We start from the raw sequence: 23203 nt of genomic DNA, 5'->3' as shown, positions 1-23203 counted from the left end.
GTATTTGCGGTGATATATGATTCTTACAGTATGACTGCAGTCTGGTAATCAGCAGGGTGTTTGTCCTATTGGAGGTCAGGTGATCACTCATCCACTGTGTAGGTCCACACACACCTGCCTCAGCATCAGGCTGCAGACACTCAAACACACACATAGGTTGGATCAAAACATTTTAATGGACTTTATGTTACTTTCAATGTGCAGAAATGGCAGAAAAGAATATATCTATACATATATATATATGTATATATATATATATATATATATATATATATATATATATATATATGCATATATGCAATCATTGTTATTCCCATTTATAGAAACCAAAGGACCAAGTTTTGATAAACACTAATAAATAAAATGCGTAAACAGTAACACACAGTGTGAACACCTGTCACATCGTACACCCCTTCTCCATCCCTGTCACTTGTATGCACCTGAAAATGTATACCAGGTTTTAAACTGTTGGATGTTTGGACACTGCTTTAACGCCACATCCAAACTGTTCCACAGTCTCACCCCACAGATTGGAATACAGAAACATTTCCTGGTTGTCCGATTGCAAATTGCAAATGAATTGAGTTGAATTGAATTGAATGACTTTATTCCTCCCCCAGGGGGGAAACACACATTCACAACGGCTCAGTTAAGAAAATGAGAATAGAATAAAAATGATAATAAAAATAAAAATAAAATAAAATAAAATAAAATAAAATAAAATAAAATAAAATAAAATAAAATAAAATAAAATACAATAGTAAGAAAAATTACCAAAAAATAAAAAGTAAAAAAAGATAAAATTACACTCTAATATAGAGTAGTATCAGGGGTAAGTAGGAAAGTGAGTGGACATTTACGAGGAGTTAAATTCCTTAATTGATTATTTAACAAGGTCTCTAAACTTGAATTATTTCGACTGAAGAAATAGTGAGTGAGTATGATCCAGATGTGCAGCATTATGTATGATCCTTATAATTGTTCCCCCATATTTCTGCACGGTAACTTAAGTATGGTTAGACTATTGAAAAGTACGGGACGCCTTGTGATCAGGTGTTGTTTGTTCAGGTCCTTGAACCAGCATCCAATCAGTGTGTGTGTGTTTGTGTCTGTGTGTGTGTTTACAGGATTATGAATAACTTTACAGCTAAATGAAAATGAATGAACATGACTTATTACCGGATTGGATTGGTTAATGGATTGAATAAATTGAGTATCACTTCAGCTAACAACATCAACATGCAACTTATACAGTTTGTCAGAGCTTCAGTGAAATGAAATTCACAAAACGTGACCATTGTCTTCTGCCACTGCGTGTGTATTCTCTGCATGTAGCGCAGGTCTTGCTTGAGGCTGTATATTTGCTCGTGCTGCTCATGCTGTTATGATTGCACATTTTCATTCTAGATGATTTGCTACAAATACAGCCTGACTTCATTTTGGAAACCGTGGTCTTGCATGCATTTTGGGATATGGTTCTGCGGATTTCTGTGGTGGTAAATGATCCATACTTCTACTACAGCCGAAAGTGAAATACTAAATAATATGTGGCCTGCGAAAGCCTATCGTTCACCTGAAAGTTCAACACCATTAAGCCTGAAATTTCTCATTACTTGTACTCATTTTGTGCCTCCACCAAAACAAGATTTTTTTTTTATGAAAATTAATCTACCATTTTCATAAGAAGAAAAAACAATAATTTACTCCAAAATTATTAATAGAATGTCTTCAGAGATGAAGAAAACGTCACATTGAGATACTGGCTTTACTGATAAAGATGGTACAGCCAGTTTATTCACAATTCAATTGTTCACTTATATCCAGCAAACTCTAATGTATTTGAGTTTGTGTTATTGTTTGTTTTTTTGTGCTGCCTCTGCCGTGACACTTGTGTGACTTTGTCTCTTTCTTTGCTTCCGTGTCCCAGCTAGGATAGAGAGCACGGATGTTATACAGTAGAATATTGTAGTTCTTTTTATGGAAGTTCCAAAGTGCCAATGCAGATGATGCAGACCTGCTCAGGCTTTGACAGGTGACATCCACCCTGTTACCATCAAAACAATCTTGGAGACATTATTTGAAGGTTGAAGTCGCACGTTGTGTTGCTTTCATGCATCCAGGCTGATTCAGATGTGACATTTTCAGCGTAATCTCTCGGTCATCTGGCGCACCAGTGGTCATCAGTTCTCACAGAGCGTCTTTAACATATGACACTTCCCTTCCATCTAATGTGGTTTACAGTAGCTGCAGTGCATACATCTTGAATATAGGTGGCCCCGATGGAACTGAAGCTCATATCCTGACAGTGCTGCTGCTGATATATGCCCTCCCCACCGAACTGCACAGAAAATGAAATCCCTAACCTTGGCAGCTTTAGTGCTAGGCTCTACTCATTGAGCTCCATGGGAAATTGAGTTGCTAACCCTGGCAGTACCAGCGCTTATAGCTCTCTACCCAGAGGGCTTCGAAACTGCAGCGTTTCAAAAGGACAGATCACACTGGTGTTTTATTTTGCTCCTACAGAGGTCATTAGGGTCAGACCTGCTATTAAATCTGGCAGTTACACAGATAACAAAACGTTCTTTCAAAATCTATATTTTCATGTACGTTGTGTTTTCATTGGATTTGTTCATTTATTTATTGTCAATTATAATTAAAATTATTGGCAATAAAATAGAGGTTTTGTCAAAATGACAAATGAAAGAAAATGACGTGTTAATTAGTTTCATGAATGGGTTTTTGGGGGGAAATGATCAGACATTGTGGCATTGGGTTAATGCGGCGTATAATGCAATTATCAAGTTCAGCTAACAATGTAAACTCTGCTCCCGCTGAGGTTTTTGCATGGTCGGAAATAAAGCATTCATGTGTTCATCTTTTACCATCATCACACATCACAGGCATTTTTGAAGGAAGAAATCACAGAGGAAAGCGTGCGCACGTGCGAGAGAGAGAGAGAGGGCGAGGGGTCTGTGGGTCGCTTGTAAAGTGAAAAATGATCCGCTTACATCAGTGCTAACATTGCCTGATAAGATTGGGGCCAGATTGGACAAAGCTTTTTTCACATCATACAGACCAGCTCACCCACTCTGAGATGTAGGCCAGGACCACTCAGGAGATAAAGTCACCGTCTGTGTGCTGACGCGACAGACAGCAGCACTTCCTCTCACTCTGAGGAGGATTTTTCTCAGCCTAGCAAGCCTGGGAAGTTAATAGTAGCAATGGCCATCAGCTCTTGATAGCTGAACTCAGATTTAATCTTAATTTGTTCCTTTTCCTGTCTATCAATGCTGATATTGCAACATGGGGCGGGGGCTGCAGACTGCCCCGCTGCAGTGGAGCAGGTTGTCTATATGTCACACTTGTTGATGGCTGTGCCGGCAGCATATGATAGACATGTGAAAACACTGATTGAAGATGTGATGTGTGAATAGAGCAGCTTTTAGTGCTTTATGAAGTAAATACATAAGAGTGCACTTCCACCGATTGCCCCAGCATGTATTGGATAACTATAGCGAATGGAAATAGTGGAGAAAATGAATCCCCACAGCAAAGCTATTTCTTAATCTTTATAGTCATGGATTTGTCCTCCATTTCAATACAAGGGTTAATGGTGCATGTCTTAGATGTTTCCTGTAACACCAGAAACCCAGAGAAAGCTCACCTCTCCTCTCTGTTCTGTAGGTCTGGCTGGAAAAATGACACACCAAAAAATGTCATTATGTCTCTGAATACTAACTATTCTTCTCTGGATGCGGATCAGATTACTTTCTGTCATGATTCCACACCCACCAGTTATGATGACATGGCCCACCCTCATTACGTTCACTCAGTCACACCTGCAGTACATAAGCCTTCCCTCAATATTCAGTCTCTGCCAGTTCTTCTGCTATTTCTCCAGAATGTTCTAGCGTTTGTTTTAGTCTCGAGTGTAATTCTTCTCTTTGATTCTGACCTTTGCTTGGTTATGTTGATGCCCGATTGCCTGCCCGTGTACCAAGTAAACCAACGCTCTTTTTCTTTACTTCCTGCATCTGAGGGTGCGTTCACACCAGCCAGTCGAAATCGAATCCTAGTTTGTGCTTATGTGCAACAGAACTAGGTCTCAGTTTGATTCAAGTAAACCAAATGCAGGAAGGGGACTAGAATGCAGGGCATGGCTGGACATTGTGGGTAAACACAACCAAAACACACGCGCGTGTAGAGCGATAGGCGGGAGAAATGGCGTATATGTGTCGTATGTTCACATAAAACGATAGGATGTGATGCAGCTCCATGTTTTGCTCTGATGTGGAGGAAACAGAAGTTGTCCTGCATTAACCAACAGATGAGTGAGTTTTCTTCGTTCGTTGTTTGTCTCGTCTTCTCCTTCAGTAATTCTTGCTGCAGCGCCGCCTCAGGCGAGGAGGGGAATATGTTTTTCAAAAGGTTCGGTTTGTTTCGCTAAAATGTGAAAGCAAACTCGGACTGGCTGAATGTTGCAACCCCCAACTGAACCCAGTCCCCGATCGTACGAGTCTAGTGGACTAAAAGGTGTGAAAACGACCTGATTGTCCCGCTTGTGACTCCACCTCCTGCTCCAGTTACACCCACATGAACACGAAAAGACCCCCAATGCTTCATATGTGACAGATGACCCAGAATATCTCTCTCGTCCATACGGATACGTTTTAAAGCAACTTTGTTTGAGGTTGCTTTGCTGTGTTTCCAGTGGGATGTGTACATGCAGCTGTTTAGTGGAACAGCCAATAGGAGCACCTTGTGATGGTCACCATCACCATGAGCCTAGAGGTGCAGCGGTCATGTTACTTTCATTATTTGCATGATGCTAAAAGGTTATTATTGATTATCTGCTGCCTATCCCAGCTTTCATGTCACCGCTATCATATTTAATAAGAGACACGCACATTGGATGATCCCTCATATAAAAACACATCGTAGAGCGACAGGCTTATTAAAAAAAAAGATAAACAAGTGTTTAAAACTTTGGGGACTTTGTGGACCCCAAGCAAAAACTCTGGCTGGGTTGTCATTGCAGACAGCTGTAGAAACATGGCTTATTTTGAAGTGTGTATACACATAAAACTAAATATAAATACTTTATATAAGTGTTCTATCAGTAAACTCCTCCTAAATGTTACAGAATGGTCCTTTAAGCCAAGGAAATATAATCACAGTGTCCTTACATGCACAGCATGTGCCTGTATGTGTGTGTGCATACGTGTGTGTGTCTTGTAACATTAGCGTACACTGCAACGTACATGAGCAAACAAGTCAGGAATGATCTGACAATGAAATGTGACGGAATGCTAACGCACACTATTCTTGATAATAATAATAATAATAATAATGATAATAATAATAACTGTATTCCCTCTCTGTCTCTCTCTCTCCCCCCCCTCTCCCCCTCACCCCTGCCTATCTGAACCAACAGATCACCTGGGCATCGAGTTTATGGGTAAGGCAGCTTTTCTTGTCTTTACATTTGCGTGAGTCACCACCATGAACATCATGCCGGCCTCAGCGTTGCGCCGTGCCATCGCGCACACACGGCGCGAGCGTCATTAATGACACCCAGCAAATGTCAGATCGGGATGTGCTTAATCTCATAAGACACATTTGTATGAATTGAAGTGGAAAATACAAATCAAATTTACATTAACATTCTCAGACGCCATCAGCCTCGTCGTCTGCACGTGCTGCGCGGCATTTCTTTTACATATTAAGCCATTGCCTTTATCTCTCTACACTGTCTACACATTTGTTTTCTGCACCATCTCCTTCTTTTATGCTTTCTTTCTTTCTCATATGCTCGCTCGCTTCCTTTTTTTTTCCCTCAATTGCTTATGAAGTGTCCCCTCAGAATACCAATGTACTGCAGTCTCCTTGGAAACAGTGAGAACGGAGAAGAAAGCAGGGTTCAGTGAGTGAGGGTTTTTTTTTTTTTTATGCTCCTGGCACCTTTTCCAAAGGCAGTCCTCATTAGTACACGCATATGTGTGCACATGTATGGCACATGTTCAAAAGCATGCTTCTCAAATCTTTACTTTTTACTTTTGGGACTTTATAAGATTCTTGTGTGAGACAGTGTGTCGGATGTTGGCTTGTTTCCCGTGCACATGCCCGTGCGAGGCTGTGCAGGGTAGACGCCTGCGGCTCTTCCTCGTCACCAAAGCTGCTCTCTCCTGGTTTTGGCTCTGCTAAAGGTATCACAGATCACGAGCAATAGTTAACGAGACAGAAGCTTGTTGTTAGCCAAAACCCCTCAGTCTCTCTCTCAGTTGGAAGAATCTGGGTCTTTTCCACATGGACTGTTTGGTAAAGCAATGGATCTTGGAAAACATCCCTTTCCCTGGTTTGGCACTCGCGCCCTTTTCATTCTCAAAGTAAACAATTTCACCGGAACACACAATGCCATTCTCATTTCTTTGCCGCATCACTGCTGCAGATGCAGAGTCAAATGAACAAAAGCTTTTTTTTTCGTCTTCTCTTTTTCTAAAAAAACTTGCTGAGACTATGCAAACTTGGCAGTGACAGATGATCTTTTCCGAGGAGCTATCTCGCAGGTTTTTTTCCCATTTATATTCGCTGAGAGGTTTTGTGCCCGTGCAACATTGTTCAGGCTGCTACATTTTCTTTGCCACGCTAACGTCTCCAGTCCTGCCAATGTGCTCCCCGGCTTTGTGTTAAGCAGAGCACAAATAGATAAGCACATCCCACACTCAGCACAGGTTTGTCAATCTCTGTGGAAGCTCATTCTCTAGGGGGAAAAAAAAAAAGGGATCCACTCCATCCAAATGCTAATCCACTTGAGATCTTTTTTCATCGTTAATACAAAAAAATAAATATATATTGTACAGAATTGGTTCTTGTGGACAAAAACACCTCATTTTGAAGGCTGCAGGTGTTGGTTGTGAATATTGAATTTGCTCCACTGCAACATCAGAGCATCAGAAAACATGTACACATGCCTTTACTTAGGCTTGATTTAAATTGGTTTATTACAACTGTGTGTAGTAAGTCTTCTCATTTATTTATGAGTGTACAGCACTTGTGTGACATTCATCTGTGAATAGTGCTATATAAATAAACTTACTTACTTACTTACTTAAAGTGGTTCCTTGAAGGACTTGGCGTGGATAAATGATGTCACTGCTCAAGAGAGCTGTGATAGCATCTGAGCTTTTAAATGACACATGCATCAGTTTTGATACAGCTACTTTTTAATGATAATGTCAAGATTATGACATGATAAGTTAATGTCAACCAAATTAGCCAAAATTATTTGGAAGAGAACCAAAGAAGAATGTTGAAATTATTACTCAAAGTCAGTGATATAAGCCCCAATTGGCTTTTTATCCCAAATATATATATTTTTCTATAACGCTCAGAGTATTTAAACTTGTTAAACGCACATTAAACATAGTTATGTTAAATAAAATGCCTGTATTAAGTGGGTTTTACCTGATAAGTACTATTTTGTTTGTGCAACCATTAAAATCAAGTACAATGAACTAAAATATTACCATTGCTTGTATTGTACGTACGTACTCTTCACGTAAACATTTAGTGACAACAAGGACGAACTCAACTATGGCTGCAAATGTTATCACACACTCCCAATTTTTTTTTTTATATAAAATAAATAAAACATACTCAATAACTGGAAACTTCCTGGAAACTTTTCACCACAGACAACATTGTTGATAAAATAGCAGCAGCCGTGTCCCACAAGAATTGTGCTTTTCAAAAATCCAGATTAATCAGATTTAAGTGTCAGTGGTGGCAGAAAGAAAAAAAAAAATCAGGTGAAGTCAAAAGAATGATATCAATTGCATTAAAAGATAAATAAAACATACAACTATATAGACTATAGAGGAAATACAGAGTCAGCTGACCTGATATCCGTGTGCAGAGTAATTCTATAATCAATTGCAGACTGTATTCTACATTCATTTAGAAAACACTGCCCTGTCTGCTGACACAGACAGTGTTTCTGGGTTTAAAATAGCAGCGTGTCAAGGTTAAGATCTGTCCACCCAGAATGTTCCCACCCAGAGGTTTTATTATAGTGAATATATTTAAAAATCCTCGGTTCATGGTTTCTTCTTTTGTTATGTGTTTTGGATTGCTTGGTGAAAGAGGACACAATTTCCCTGTATCCAGTCAGTCAGTCAGTTATGAGGGCATCAATATTTGCTTTCCATCAGAGATCACTGAACTCTGACTGGAAACTGTTCCACCTGGTTGTAAATCGATGTAGGAGCAAAGTGTTACAGCATGTTTTTCTTTTTTTTCCTTCCTTTTTTGAGACGGGATGGATTTTAAGTCATGTTGATTTTCATCTTCCATCCAAAGGGTTCAAGGTGTGTTTGCGCTGAGAGGAGACAGTTTTGCAAACCCGAGCGAAGATGAAAGGGTGCTGGGTGAATACATTTGTGTGTATGTCTTTGCACATACTCTAAAATGGAAAAAAAGCTGTCATTGAGATTTTGCATGTGGACAATTCTCTACCGCTCAATGTCAAAGAGAATACGTGAATAAACAGAGAGAAGGTTTTTTTTTTCCTGTTTTGAATCATCTTTTTCATTTTCTGTGAATAGGTTTTTTGAATTAGATTAATTCATTCCAAACAGATTAGTATTTCGTCTCCCAGAAATGAAATAAAGCACACATGTGTAACAACATGCTGTAATTGATTTTACTTGATTGCAGTGAAGTCCTGGAGTCTGCAAGCACAGCAGAACACTATTGCTCTGAAACGCGGTCAGGTCTGGAATCAGACACGTCTGCTAATGTAAGGGTATAGTTTTTTTAAATGAACAGATTAGTGTCTGTGATTACCTCAGACATCAGGAATCCTAGATTTGAAGATTGAAAAGCATAGTAATGTTGATTCGAAACTTGAAGCTCATGAAAATACACCAGCACACGCAGAGCTGATGTGGTCTCTCTGTGAAACCGTGCAGCAGAACACTGAACAAGTGCAGGTAAATGTGAGCTTATCTGTAACGAGGAGCACTTGTCACAGAGGGAAATGAAAGACGATTACATGCAGCGAAAACAATGGGCCCGCTCACCTAATGTAGTCATTGTGGAAATGGGCAAAAAAACAAATCCATTGGAATAAGAGCAGGATGGAGAAGGCTAACACTCAGTGCTGTGAGACAGTCACTGGAGAATCCTGTCTCTCTGATCTCACCACACACATTACCTTCATCTTTTCTAGTCTGTCTTGTACAGATAACGAGATTGAATTTCCAAAGCATGGTCAGTAGTGATGCACAAGGCCCACAGGCACAAATCTACCCTATAAGTACAACTGTAAAAAATTCTACTATTACAATTTAATTTTACTTCAAATTTCATTGAAATTATCCATTGTCACAATGCACCTTTGCTCATTTAGTTATTGCAGGTCAGAAATGAGCAGCCAAGTCACTGGTCTTAATCCAGGTTTGAATCCAGGTTTTTAGCTCCACTCTTTGTGTGTCAGATGACTGCAAATACTACTGTGCCATAAACACTGTGAAATAATATCCCTGTGCAATATTCATGTCCACTTCGCTTTTGTATATATAATTGTGCTGCATTTGCATTTGTTGTCAGTACCAATTTGCACATTTCAAAACACAAATGTATATATATATATATATATATATATATATATATATATATATATAGTTTCCTGTATATAATCTTTATTCTTTTTTTCTTGTGTTTCTTTATTTTCTTATAGTGTACCTTTTTTTAATATCTGAGTCTATTTGTTATTTGTTATTTGTAACGAAAGCTATTTCCCTCCGGGGATCAGTGAAGTATTTCTGATTGTGATTTTTGTTTGGTGTTTGTATGATCTCTGATAATGACAATACTCAGATGCAGGACACAAGATGCAGACGTTCAGGCACAAAACAACTTTGAGTATAGGCAAAATGAAGACGTTGGTATACATGAGTTCAATCGAACTTCTCTTGGCTTAAGGCACAGTCAAAGAAATGAACACACATGGGGTCAAACATGAGGGAACACAAGATAATTAATGCTAGAAATCATGTAATAAACTAACAGGATGATCTGGAAACAATGGACTGCAGGGCTGCACTTATGTACATTTGATTAATGTGGAAATGAGACACAGGTGTAACAAATCTGGAAATGACGGGGGTGGAAACAGAACAGGAAGTCAAGCTATCTTAAGTTAGAGAGATGGGGATTATATAAAATAAAACAAAAAATCAAGGATGTGCTTTCTCGTGACAACAACCAGAGACAGAACACAAAATCTCCCGTATCTGTGTGAGGTTTTTTTCAAAGTATTTCAGCTTCCTTTCTCAGACCAAATATGTGCAAATTGGAGTTAGACTAATTGGATATGATAATTTGACCATAAGAAGAAGTAAGGAAGAGATGAATGTAATAAAAGATCAAATCCAGAGGGAGGCAGTGATACAACATTATGGATGTCAACTGCCATAAAATGAAGGAAGGAAGAAAGACAGGAAGGAAGGAAAACAATGAAATGAAGGCAGGGAGGAGGGGAAAATATGTATGTTTGGGTGTTTAATTCCAGAGGGAGGCACTGATGCAACATTACAGATGCATACTGCCAAAAAAACACCACTGAAGGAGGAAGGGAGAGAGGGAGGGAAGGAAGGAATAGAAAGATCTATGTAATAACAGGTGAGCATATTCAGAAGGATGCATCATGCATGCCAACTCCCATAAATCACCAACGGAGAAGATGAAGGAAGGAAGAGGGAAAGATGCATGGAAGGAAGGAGGAACGATGCATGGAAGGAAGGAAGGAAGGAAGGGAGAAATGTGTCCAAGAAAAAGAGAGAACAGGGGTACAACCTACAAATCTGTCTCCCACTTCAGCACCATGGACAGAGCCATAGAGTATTCTATTCAAAGGCTGAAATGCTGTATAAATGAGTATAATGGTGGAGATGTGATGGAGGCTGTGAGGTGGCAGCAGGCACATGATGTAACTGCAGACGCTGGTCTGGGGTTACTGTCTTATGGCCGTCATATTTGCTCAGTGCCTTTGACTCAAGCAGGTAATGTAATATATGATATTGTCTTCTAACAGAAACCTGCCCCTCTCTCTCTCCTTTTGGCTCATCACTTTCTGAAAAGTGGCTTATTGTAATGTCCAGTCCACCACAAAGAACCGGCGCTGCTCAGATTTCATGCTATTACCTCTTGTCTTATCAGCACAAAAATGGCTGGAGCTCTTAGTAAGCAATCATCATCATCATCATCATCTGCTTCTTGCAAGAAACTATTACAGTCAGAAGAGAAATACTGCTGTATGTAAGTCCACCAAGTGCAAAAAGGAACCTGGGGAAAAATCAATTTTGAGTGCACGACAAACAGGACTGAATACTTTGATCTAATATCATTTAATAAATGGTATTACCTGCCAAAGTTAAATATTAAATCCTAAAGCACATTGTGACTATACGTCAGGAAACACAACCAGATACTGTGTCAGTGCATGATAGAAAATCATTATAAATATGATACACGACCTGAGGCAGTTTTTATTTTGTTTCAGCCTTAACTGTTGCTTTGTGACCCCAATGTAGAGGCAGGGGAGGCTCATGCTTAGACTCCATCAACAAAAGTTAATTAAACTATAATACTGTGCACAGTGTTTACATGACATTATCTTGTACTTTGTTGTAATATTGATAGCAATGCAGATTTAATGATTAGACCATAAACTCTTGCATCAGAATGTCAGAATAATGAGGAGTATTCATTTGTTTTGTTTTTTTAACATGTCGACTTTTGATTGATTGATATTGGTTTTGCAAATTAGAACATCATTTGAAATGTAATTGGTATTTATGCCTAGCTGTAAATAAGGTTTGGACTATTTATGTGTTTGTTTGTGAGGCAGTCAGCCAAAGAAATACTCTATTAGTCCTTAACTGTCATTCATTCAAATGCTGTATGTCATCCTTGAGTCTATACCAATGTGTTGTCAATAAACCCTCAACATAAAGGCCAAGGTAATGAAATTCGCACTTGTTTACTCGTCGTAATACTGCTGAAAAAAAAGTCCTTTTTTTAATTAAAGAATAATTAGTTGCAGATTATTTGACAAAACCCCTTAAATTCTATGAAAACCAGACGATGAGACAAACTTGACCAGAATCTTAAATCCTCCTGCAAGCGAATCTGATAGGAGTTGAAACTGTTGTGTTGAAGTGTTTCCAAGTGCAGACTCAGAGTCAGCGCCCCTGAGGAACAAACTGTCAAAGGCCACGGGTGCCTGACGTAAGACTTTAGTCATCCAGTCTCAGTGTGCGCGTGTGTGTGTGTGTGTGTGTGTGTGTGTGTGTGTGAGTCTGTCATTGACTGTCTGACTGCAGGAGTTCAGTTGTGTGTTTTTGGCAGAGAGCGGGGAATTCTTCTGGAGAATCTGAATCCACTTTATTGCCAAGTAGCTTTAAACATACAAGAAATTAGCTTTGGTGTTATGCACCATAGAACACAGTGACAATAACAATAACAGTGACTTGAATATATAGAGGATATAACATTAAATTCATGCAGTATGACAAAATGTGTACATTCTCTGTTTTCTGAAGTGGTATCTGACCATGTAGATAGTCATGGCGATCTCTGTTTGGGCAGAACAAATAGATTGTTTGTTGTAGGGATTATTTGTAGCAGACTGTCAATGATTCCTCTGATATGTAATCTCGAGATACTAAAGGATACGTGTTGTACGAGCCCCGTAGCTGCTTTTATGTGACGCAGTGTTATGTCCAGAAATGTGAGTCATAAATAGCACACTAAAGGCAATAAAAGCTAAAGGCTTTAATCTTTATTGCATACAAGGCTGCTCCAAGGATATTTCACCACTTATTCCATCACTTATCGATTTCTCTCCAGGCGTCTGTATGGAAACATGGCTGCCGTGAATACGCTCTGAGTGTATACGACTGCATTTGTACAAAAAAAAAAAGGTCACAGTGACACTGTTATTCTGCTGCACCTTCCACTTTTAGTGTAAAATATTAATCATGTTGTGCTTTAATGCTGCCATGAATAAGTGTCAGGAGGTTTAAAGTGCATGTGATTTTGACACATTCAGCAGGTGAGTGTGTTGGGTTTGTGCAAACAAGGAACAAGTTTGACCTCTGCAACATCTTAGTTACTAGTGAGTTTGACCAAAAAAAAGGTTTTACTATATTATACTTGAACTTTATTCCACACTCAATGTTAAGCAGTTAACTTAAAGTACAAACAACCAAGTCACCAGGATCGTGTATTGTACTGTTGCCACAGATCACCAACAATCATGTCCTTTACATGTCTACATATGTGATATGTACAGTAATGCTGTTTCAACCACTTTTGAGGAATTAAAGGTGATGAAAACCACTACTTACTGGCTATGAATGTGGGCTAGATAAACAAATAAATAATAGTAATGATAACACATTGCAGGGTTAACGCGCATCAACATGTCCTCTGAAAACTCACCAGAATGCTGCAACAGTTGGAAAATGATAAATAAAAAAAATGTATATATAGCAATTTTCAAAACAAAATGATTTACAAGGTTTAAAAAAAATAACATGCAAATGTGAAATAGTACGATAAATAATAATAATAATAATAATATTAAAAAAAATAATAATAATAATCATAATAATAAAAACAAAATAATAATAATACAATAAAAACAATTCAATCAAGGTTGCTAATAATATAAATATTTAAAAAATGTGTTTTTGTATGTGTATTTAATCTTTTTATTAAATGAAAGTAAATCTTCCTCTGCAGAAAAAATTTAAAACTTTAAGATTGTACATTATTTACAGTAAAGTAAAATAACAACATTCTGCTCAGAGCAACATCCTGTCAGTGTATGTGCTTTTGTGTGCTGATATGTTAGTTGTGATGTTCTGATTCTTGCTCACACCGTGTCCCTGTCCTCCATCTAACCCCCAACATCCTCTTAAATGTTTACGTCTTGTTTTTGCACAGCGTCTCTTCCACCTCTGCCAATCGTAGAAATAATGGAGCGTTTCTGTAACACAAATGAAAAGTGCACTTGGGTGAAAATGCTTTGTTTTCTCCAGCCTCTCTCCTTACATTAGCACACCACTCAGACACAACTCTGCCAAATTCAATTAAATAATTCAGATTTTATAACACTTCTATTGGAAGAAGTTATTGTTATGAAAACATTTTTTTACACAATACAATAAAAGTTTTGATTTGATTCAGTCAAGGGAGAGGTTTTAGTCTGGTTTGATGCTCTTGGTTTTTTTCCTTTAAACGGACAATTTCCTGTATTAACTTGAACAGGATTGGCACAGATAGTTTCAGTTATGTCATGATCAATACTGATCAATCATCCATCGTCATGAGGGCCGTGAAAAGGTCAAAGGTGGGCAGTCTCTGTGTGTGCTGTATGTTTTATTTTTGTGCAAACTCCATGGGAAGTTCGACTCTTCTTACTGACTCGGATCTTTTACCCTCGGACAGTAAATTGAACTAATCTTTTTTTGAGTCATTTCGTTCATTTCGTTCATTTTTACAGCGGTTGGCGCTGTAGCCCTCTTGTGGTCGTTGTAAAAAAAGACAAACATGGTTTGCTTCAGCTGACAAACTATAATAAACAAATGTCCTTTCCTGCTGAGCTTATGCAGCTGCCTGCCATCATGTGGCGAAGGAAGGTACTGCATGAAAATGAACGAACGAACCACTCAGTTGAGTCACTCCTGAACTAATCATTTCTGTTTCCTGTCCTGCTGACTGAGCTTATGCAGCTGTCTGCCATCGTGTGGCGAAGGAAGGTACTGCATGAAAATGAACGAATCACTCACTGAGATGACTCATTACTCCCGAGTCATATAAAAGATTAGTTCATTTTGAACGAAACGTTCACGAGCGCCACATCACTAAGAGACAGGCCTGGACGCGAACCCCAACCTTGTCTAAGGGTATAAGAAATATGAAAATAGTTGTGTTTTATAACTTTAACCTGCACCGTTTGCCGTCCATTAATCAAACTTCAGTTGATCCCATGTCATGCGTGGATAAAGGCAGTGATACCATTTTTAAATAAAAGCAAATAAGCATGTTTATAAACAGCTGTAACTCGTGGCGTGTGTCGCTTTTCAAGCTGAAGTGATTTGATGATCTCAACTTGAACTGGGGGAAACTAGGTTTCAAAAATCCATAGCAGACCCAATGCAAATAAAATGTTCCTGCATTCATTCTCATAATGACTCATTATGAGTCTACCATCTTTGTTATAGCACAGTATTAACTGGCTGGATTAGTGCTCCTTTAATATTTTAAAGTTTATGGTCTGTATAGGAAAAGCGCCCTGAAATTGACGCACCTTCATTTGATCATATGAGACATTCAAAATGAAAACATAGGAAACGATAAGAACGGTCGTTTTTCTTTTACTATAAATCAAAAGAAATGATGGAAAAGGGGCAGCGCTATCGCATCGACACCCTCATTGTTTGTGTCACAATCTGTAACAGAAGATAAAAAGAGGGATGCGTCGCCACAACCTGCCTCCCCACTGCATCTCCCTCGCTCATCCTTCCTCATGTTTCTTATGTTTATCTCCCCCCATCCCTCCCTCCCTCTCTCTCCTCCTTTATCTCTCGCTCTGTGCTTTCGCCGACCCTGCAGCCAACCTCCGTGTGCTCTCACAGGACATCCCCCCGGCTCCCTCTAATGATATAATTACAGCCAATGAGCCAATGTGATGACTCAGGCAGATTAGCGGCATCAAAACAGCAGTGGCCCTGACCAACTCTCAGACATGCAGGGAGAGAAATCGGGACACCGCGAAGAGCGGATGTAGAAGAATAAACTAATCAGTTCTATGACATGCAGTGTGTTGTTTCAATGAGCGTTCATGAATGCAAATGGTCCCCAGGAAGGACCGACTGCCTCATCAACTGCCATTGTCTCATCAGTGCTCATACATGAATGTATTTGCATCCAGCACCACAATATTGACACTGGTCTTTTTATGTGATGTGTGTGTAATTTTGTCTCATGCTATAGCACTTCGATTCACTCAAACCTCTCTCTCCCTCTCTGTCTCTGATGGACACGTTAACATCAGACACATCGGCAGCGTCCGACTCCAACTCTGATCATATGTGGTGACAAGAAACCAGTTCTACCTTCCTACGATCAGATTACTGAGGACAGATGTTAATGCCAGGTCTGAACTGGGCCAATAAAGCCATGTTTCCATCAAGTGTTTGGCTCGGTACAGTGTGGCATGTCATTTTTGTTTAGTTTTCCATGAGGAAGAGTACCAAAATAGCCATTTTTCTACTGGTTCCATGCTCGACAAGTAGACGCCCACTTCCTGTTTGTGTTTCCAGTTTTTGGGGGTTTTTTTGGACTTTGATTTTTAAATCAGCTGGTTGTCTTTCTTTTCAACGCCCGCAGTCAGACAAAGCTTAGTGTCGTGTTGAGACAAATAACCACAAACCAAGCAGGAAAAAAAGAGCTGCTGGACGTCCACCACTGCTGTCTTACTTACGGCTCTGTCTGAGCCAGGGCTTTACCAAACCAAACCGTACCATAATGGAAACACAGCATATGTGTGAATTACTGCATGTGTAGTAAGAGATCCCTGGTTTGAATTCCCAGACAAGTCTGAAAATCTTGACGTGGTCATGAATTAGTAAAGCGCTTCTGTCGGGAGGCCCCTGAGCAAGACGCGATGGTTTTGGTTGTGTTCCTGTGGAGCTAAAGAGCGTGTGGCTCCCAGCAGTGATATTCTGAGCAGCGGTTAAGAACTTCATCTTCTTTGCACTAAAGCGGCTTTTGAAATCCATCTGAAGTGTAAAAAAAAATAAAAAATCTATAATAATTTGTTTCAATTACCTCAGCGTAGAGACCCAACACCTTGTGTCATCTTCATGCTTTTCCAAGGTCTAAGCCTCACTAAATAAAACTTGATTGATCACCTATTAATGTGCGTGAAGGCAACTATGATTTACTTGTAGGAAACAAGACAGCTTCCATTTTTCTCCACTAATGACGTCCGTTTGCGCCATAACTCTTCTTGTCTCCATGTATTCAAGCTCCACTACATGTGGCATCCATTTCAAAAGCACTCTGTGTCTGCGCCGTAGCATTTACTCGATGTGGTGGAGCTGATAAAAATGAGTCGGTAACTAAGAATACCAGGTGCTACTGGGTGAAGTGTATTGTAAATGGGTTGTTATTCTGTTTCACTTTTATTTGGTTCCATTTATCACAACATTAATTACGCGTATACCGAGGAAGGAATCTGCAAGGCACATAGAAAAACAAAGAAAGACCTGAGAGCTGTTGCTCGGCAGCTGGTTGGGAGTTTAGAATGGGTTTTTTGGGTGCTGGAAACAATGATGTTAGAATGTAAACGTGGGTAACTATGTTTAATCCTCTGCACAGCATTAATCCAACACAAATGAATTGGGCTGATCTTCATTCACTCACACAGGTGCCCCATATGTTTGTTCTCCTCCGTCTCTCACTGTTTCACACACAATATGCTGACAGATATGTACCTGATCTATGACTTTATTTCCCGTGAGTGTGTTGTTCGAGTATTAATAAAGCGCCTTCCTCTGTTTTGTTTCCCCGCAGAGAGCAAAGAGGTGTACAAGAGACAGGTGCTGTCAATCACGTTCATCGCCATGACGATCAGCCTTCTGGGAACCCTGTGCATGGCCCTCTACTGCCGCAACAAGTGAGATGACTGACGCACCAACGTATACTGTCGACCGACATCAAAACCACAGTTAATCTGTTAATCCAGTAAATCAAAATTACAGACACTCCCACTCACATCCATTTCTTTGGGTCATGAGGACATCGCGCTCACCGAGTTCATTTGCTGAGAAGAATGACGTGACTTCCTTTGTGACAGCAAAGTTCAACTTCAACTCACCTTCGTCTCATACCTTTTGCAGTTTTTATACAGAGGCATAACCCTCCCAGACAGCAGATGTGACAAATGTGATAAAAAACACAATATATTTAAACATTATATGAAACAAAATAAAATAAAAAGAGGGAGATAAAAGTGTTCCAGGCCTCATAGATCAAGACACATAATAACCACTGGATATGACAAGAATAATTACTCACTATAAATATATTGATAAATAAATAAGAGCCGCAATATCACTCACTATGGCAATGACAACTGGAACAAAGTTGATATATATACAGTACATACATATATATGTACTGTATATATATATATGTATATATGTGTGTATATATATATACATATATATGCAGATTATTTTTGTTTAACAACTCAAGCCTGTCACATTAGTTTTAAACAAAAATAACTGAACTACAATAAATCATTTCATATCAAAGACAGTATCTGTACCATAGTCATTATATAAAAAGTGAACATCATCCTCCGCTCTGCAGGATAAAGACAATTTGGAAGTAAGAACATATTGAATAAACGCCAGGGGTTGCAAAAATAAGTCAATTTGAACTGAAGTCACAGGGAAAATGAGCTTCTACTTCTCACTTGATTTCTAACAGCAGTGAAAATGAGTTTTGAGGAGTTAATGATCTCAATTACTAGTTTCAGGTGTTCCTCTACAGAACATGGTGTCAATTTTGTAAATGACGTTCCCATTTAGAGGAAAATAGACGAGGAAAGCATGTCACATTGGAGTGGACGTCAGTGTGATTCACAGCATGATTTGACAGGTGATGTCTCCGTATTTCTGATTGCAACACGTCAACATGGCGCCGGCCAAACCGTCAATCTAGACGCTTCAAAATAGGAGTTGAAATTCTCATGATGTCAAACAGGAACTTGATATGTTCTAAATCGGACCATGTTTCCAGATACAAATCATGAGCCACAGACATGGCTAATGACCAGTAGTAGTAAAATATAATGTGTGAAAGTGAATAGTTGTTGGAGTCTTCGTGGCCCTGTGATGGACTGGTGACCCCCACGACCCTTGTGTGGACGATAAAGTGGTAGAAGATGAAGAGACTTCAGTGAGTGAAGAAATATAACGTAGCCATGTTATAGAAGTCTTTGGGTTTAGGCCAGTGTCTGTTTTGACCTTAAACAGTGTTTCAGGGTGAGAGCTGCTGAGGTTGTGTTATGATGATTTGTCACTGCGATGCTTTGGCTTACAGGGTTAAGGTTGGGTTCAGGTTAAGGTAAGAGGACGCAAGAAAGGACACACCAGCAAAATACACAAACACACATACACCACGCTCAAGGACTGTCACTGGATGTTCCTCAAGTCTCACCTGGATTCCACTTTTCCAACCAAAATCCCATGCGACAAATGGGACTTTTCCCATGACTACGCTGACAGGTAAATTAGCTGCAGCGACATGCAATTTCATCTCAGTGATCGATTTCCTTGTGGCGTGCCTTGGGAGACATTTTACTCATTTAGCGACGGCTGGTGAAACATGTTGAGGCATCAAGAATCTTGAAAGAAATCTCACTCTTGGTATTTGCAAAAATGTGTAAATCTCATTATGTGCAAACACATATTCATAGACCGTTATAACCCAAAGGTCACTCTGTGTGGCTCCTGCATTATCTGCATATATCTCATTGTATACACTGTGTGTGCACATTAATTGGCATATGAATGCTCTACATCTGTCCTTGGCGACAGCAACTTTGAAAAGGTTGCCCGCATCCTGTTCTCATAGGAGGAACGGCCGAACATCCAGTATGTAACTGCAGTCTGTCAGTCAGAGTATATGGACCGTGAAGTGGACTGTGATAGATGGCAATGTAATTCCATAGGCGTAATATAATGATGTGAGCGAGTGAGCAGCTTGACAACAAGATAATCGGATGAAAGCATGATGGACAGGCACTTTCTGTGAATCTGTAATTGAGTTGGGGAACTTGCTTGTTCAAGAGAGAGGGTGCATACAGATCAGGTGCAACAATAACTGCAAATCTAAGTGACCTAGCAGGAAGTCAAATGTTTTCAGATTCAAGCTTCAGTCTACAATCTGTTGGATGGAGCTGCAGGGCAGGAGGAAAAGAGGAAGAGCATGTTGTGAATATATATATATTATATATGTATATAATATATACATATATAATTATTTATATATATGTATATGTATATGTATATATATATATATATATATATATATATATATATATATATATATATATATATACATATACATATATATATATATATATATATATGTATATATTATATACATATATAATATATATATAATATATGCTTCCTGACATTTTGTGATGCAAATGTTGCACGTTGGACCTTTTGATTCACAAACTCCAGCTGGAGCTCTGACAAGTGGGTCGTTATTTTAAGATAAAACCTTTCAAAAAAAAAGGTAAAAGCCACTGATATCATTAAATCCTGTTGTGTAAAGCCCTACACTCGTGTGAACTATACAAGTTGAGACGTTTCTTTGTTAGATAGTGTCGCAAAAACTGTGGCCAATGCGATATGAGAGAAGACTTTTACTGCACATGCTTCCCTCATGAAGAGCAGTGAGTGTGAGTCGTCAAATACACAAAGACACTGTGGGATTATTGATGTCTCTTTTTAAGTTAATACTTTTCCAAAAGTAGTGGCTTCTTAATGTCACAGCGCTCATACAAGTATAATTAAAGCAGCGCAGAGGTGAAGAGCATGGGCGCTCAGTGTGAGGCTGTTTATAAATGCCTCATTAACATCACAGTGATGCAGCAGAGTTGTCCTGGTTCTGACAATAATCCCAATGAAGTTGTGTAACTCAGTCCTTTTTTTTTTTATCAACACCACTGAGCCCAGTCTGACCCCAGTTAATGGTCTGGTAACTGGGGTCAGTTTAAATTAAGAGCACATGAAGTAGACTAGTTTAGAAAAGTGAGGCAGAGGCAGTGAAGCTTTTTACCAGATGAATGAGAGAAGTCCAATATTCTGCAACACAAGGTCTAATTATTGCCCCTGACATGAATATCTGTGGACCTCAAGATTTGAGTCAAACTAATTAGTCTGCCAGTTCATGACTTTAGTCGTGCCGTGTGGTAAATAGGAAGTCCAAGTAAACCACCTCAACAAATGTACCTCCGAGAAATGAGAAGTCCAGTCTCATTGACGTCTCAGTTTAAATGGAGTCAAGGTTCACAATCTAAACTGGGAAACATGTTTCTAGCTCAAAACCATTCTTCATTCCCGTCCAGAGGAAAAGAAAGCTTTAGATAGAGGTCTCATTTGCTCACGTTCTTCTGGTCTGCTCTTCCCAAGGGCATGGGGTGGAAGAGAATGCAATTCTCCTTGGTCAAAGACATGTTTTTCTCCTCCAAAAATATGTAGGTTGGTGAGACCTAAAAATCAGAAGTCATGTGAAATGCTCGCCAGTGTTCTTGATAACATATATATTTATTTATTTATTTATTTATTTATTTATTTATTTATTTATTTATTTATTTATTTATTTATTTATTTATTTATTTATTGAATGCCTTTATTATTTATTTAATTTTTCCATTTGAATGCAAAATTAGGGCTGCATGTTCTATGGTAAATGAATGGGAATCACTATTGGAGCCAGCTGGCTTAAGAACAGAAAGCATATAATGATCATATCTATTGCTGTCATTAAAATCTTTATGTTTTGAATCTGTGGTCCAAGTGGAGAAAGCTTACCGTGACAGTCAGTCAGACTTTTACTATGCAGTTTTAATGTCCTTCCCTGGTGATGAATGTACAGCGTTCAGAAACAGTCTGACCTTATTTTGGCTCATGAGCCAAAACATTATGACCACTGCGTCACTAAAACAGCTCTGACCTGCTGAGTCAGGGACTCTCCGCATTTCTTAGTTCTTCATTTGTGCATAACTTCATTCTCGTCGCATCAACACTGACGGTGAATTAGCCGAGTGTCTGTACATGTGCGACAGTGTGACTACTTCCTGTCACCGCTAATGTCCTATGACAGTTGTGGAATGACATAAAGACGTGTATTTTATTTCATAGAATTAACTAATACAATGAAAGATACTTTGAAAACATGTATTTTATTTTATAACAATGTCAAACTGTTACTGGAAACCCTATTTGTTCTGCACAAGTGCAAAGTGTGACTACTTCCTGTTACCGTTAATGACAGTTGTGGAATGACTCCTATCACAAAAAATAAAATGAACAAAAAGTATTTTATTTACAAGATGCTATTATTATTGTTTAGCGTTATGGCAAAAGTTTGACATAAGAAGTGTTAAAAAGCCAAAGTCAGTGGCTCTTATTATGAAAGCCAGGTTGAAAGGAAGTGGTGCTGTTTTGTATGAGTATGAGTTAGTGTGGTTAGCTGGTAACTGGTTCATGTGAGGATTCGCCACATCTCTTGTTTTTAGCTGTACAGGGTAGGTGAACATCACTGCTCTTTCACGCTACTGACTGAAGATAATGTGCATTTTATTTAATATGTATAATTACCATAAACAACCAAACTCAAGAATTTAATATAACATTATTTTCTTTAAAATCCCTCAACCCACAGTAAACTGTCTTGTACAGGACTATTGTAGATTTAGAATGAAGCTGACCACGTAGCAAGAGTTGCTAATGTTTGGTAAAGTGATGATGATGTGATCTATTTGGTGCACTTTGCCCAAAAACACCCCCAAAAACACACAGCATTAACAGGAAGAACAACCATCTCTGAGAGCTTTGTTTGAGCTGATTGTTAAACGTGATCTGATTGGCTGATGCTCAGAATGTTGAACATTTCTGAACAAAGCAGTTCAGTGGTGTTAGCACTGCTCCATTCAAAGTGAGTGAGAAGCATTTATGTTGGCACGTGTGTGTGAATCCAGCGTTAAAGTGGCATTAAATAGTACATGCCCAACAGCTGGTCCCCTGGTTCATTGTTTATCTTTGACCCCCACTGTTGGTTCATAGCGTACTTCACCCTCCTCCAAAGTCCTTCCCTCTCTCTGATGCTCTGACCTGCTCAGTGAGGACCTTGTCAAAGTCTTTCAGGTCTGTCCTCCCTTATCTTTGAACAGGTTCAACTGCTTTCATTGTACCTGATGTCTCATGAAGCAGAGGAGGAAAAGTGACAAAAGAAGACACAGAAATAGACAGAAACAAGTAGCTCTCGAGGCCTTACAAATCACCACTCCTCAAAAGAAAGAACCACAAGGACACTTTAAAGC

The 23203-nt window shown here is 39.0% G+C and overlaps 1 protein-coding gene across 2 annotated transcripts in view; it reads left to right on the top strand.

Moving 5' to 3' along the window:
• Positions 1-23203, top strand: part of LOC122782002 (pro-neuregulin-3, membrane-bound isoform) — a 389177-nt gene that overhangs the window by 343062 nt on the left and 22912 nt on the right. For both annotated transcript variants that reach the window (XM_044046167.1, XM_044046166.1), the window contains 2 exons: positions 5435-5458; positions 17650-17752. In XM_044046167.1, coding sequence (XP_043902102.1) covers positions 5435-5458; positions 17650-17752 — 127 coding nt within the window. The remainder of the gene's footprint in view (positions 1-5434; positions 5459-17649; positions 17753-23203) is intronic.

Source organism: Solea senegalensis, linkage group LG15, assembly GCF_019176455.1.
Source record: "Solea senegalensis isolate Sse05_10M linkage group LG15, IFAPA_SoseM_1, whole genome shotgun sequence".
Taxonomy (NCBI): domain Eukaryota; kingdom Metazoa; phylum Chordata; class Actinopteri; order Pleuronectiformes; family Soleidae; genus Solea; species Solea senegalensis.
The sequence above is the reverse complement of the archived record's forward strand: the minus strand, read 5'-3'. Positions and strand labels throughout refer to the sequence as shown.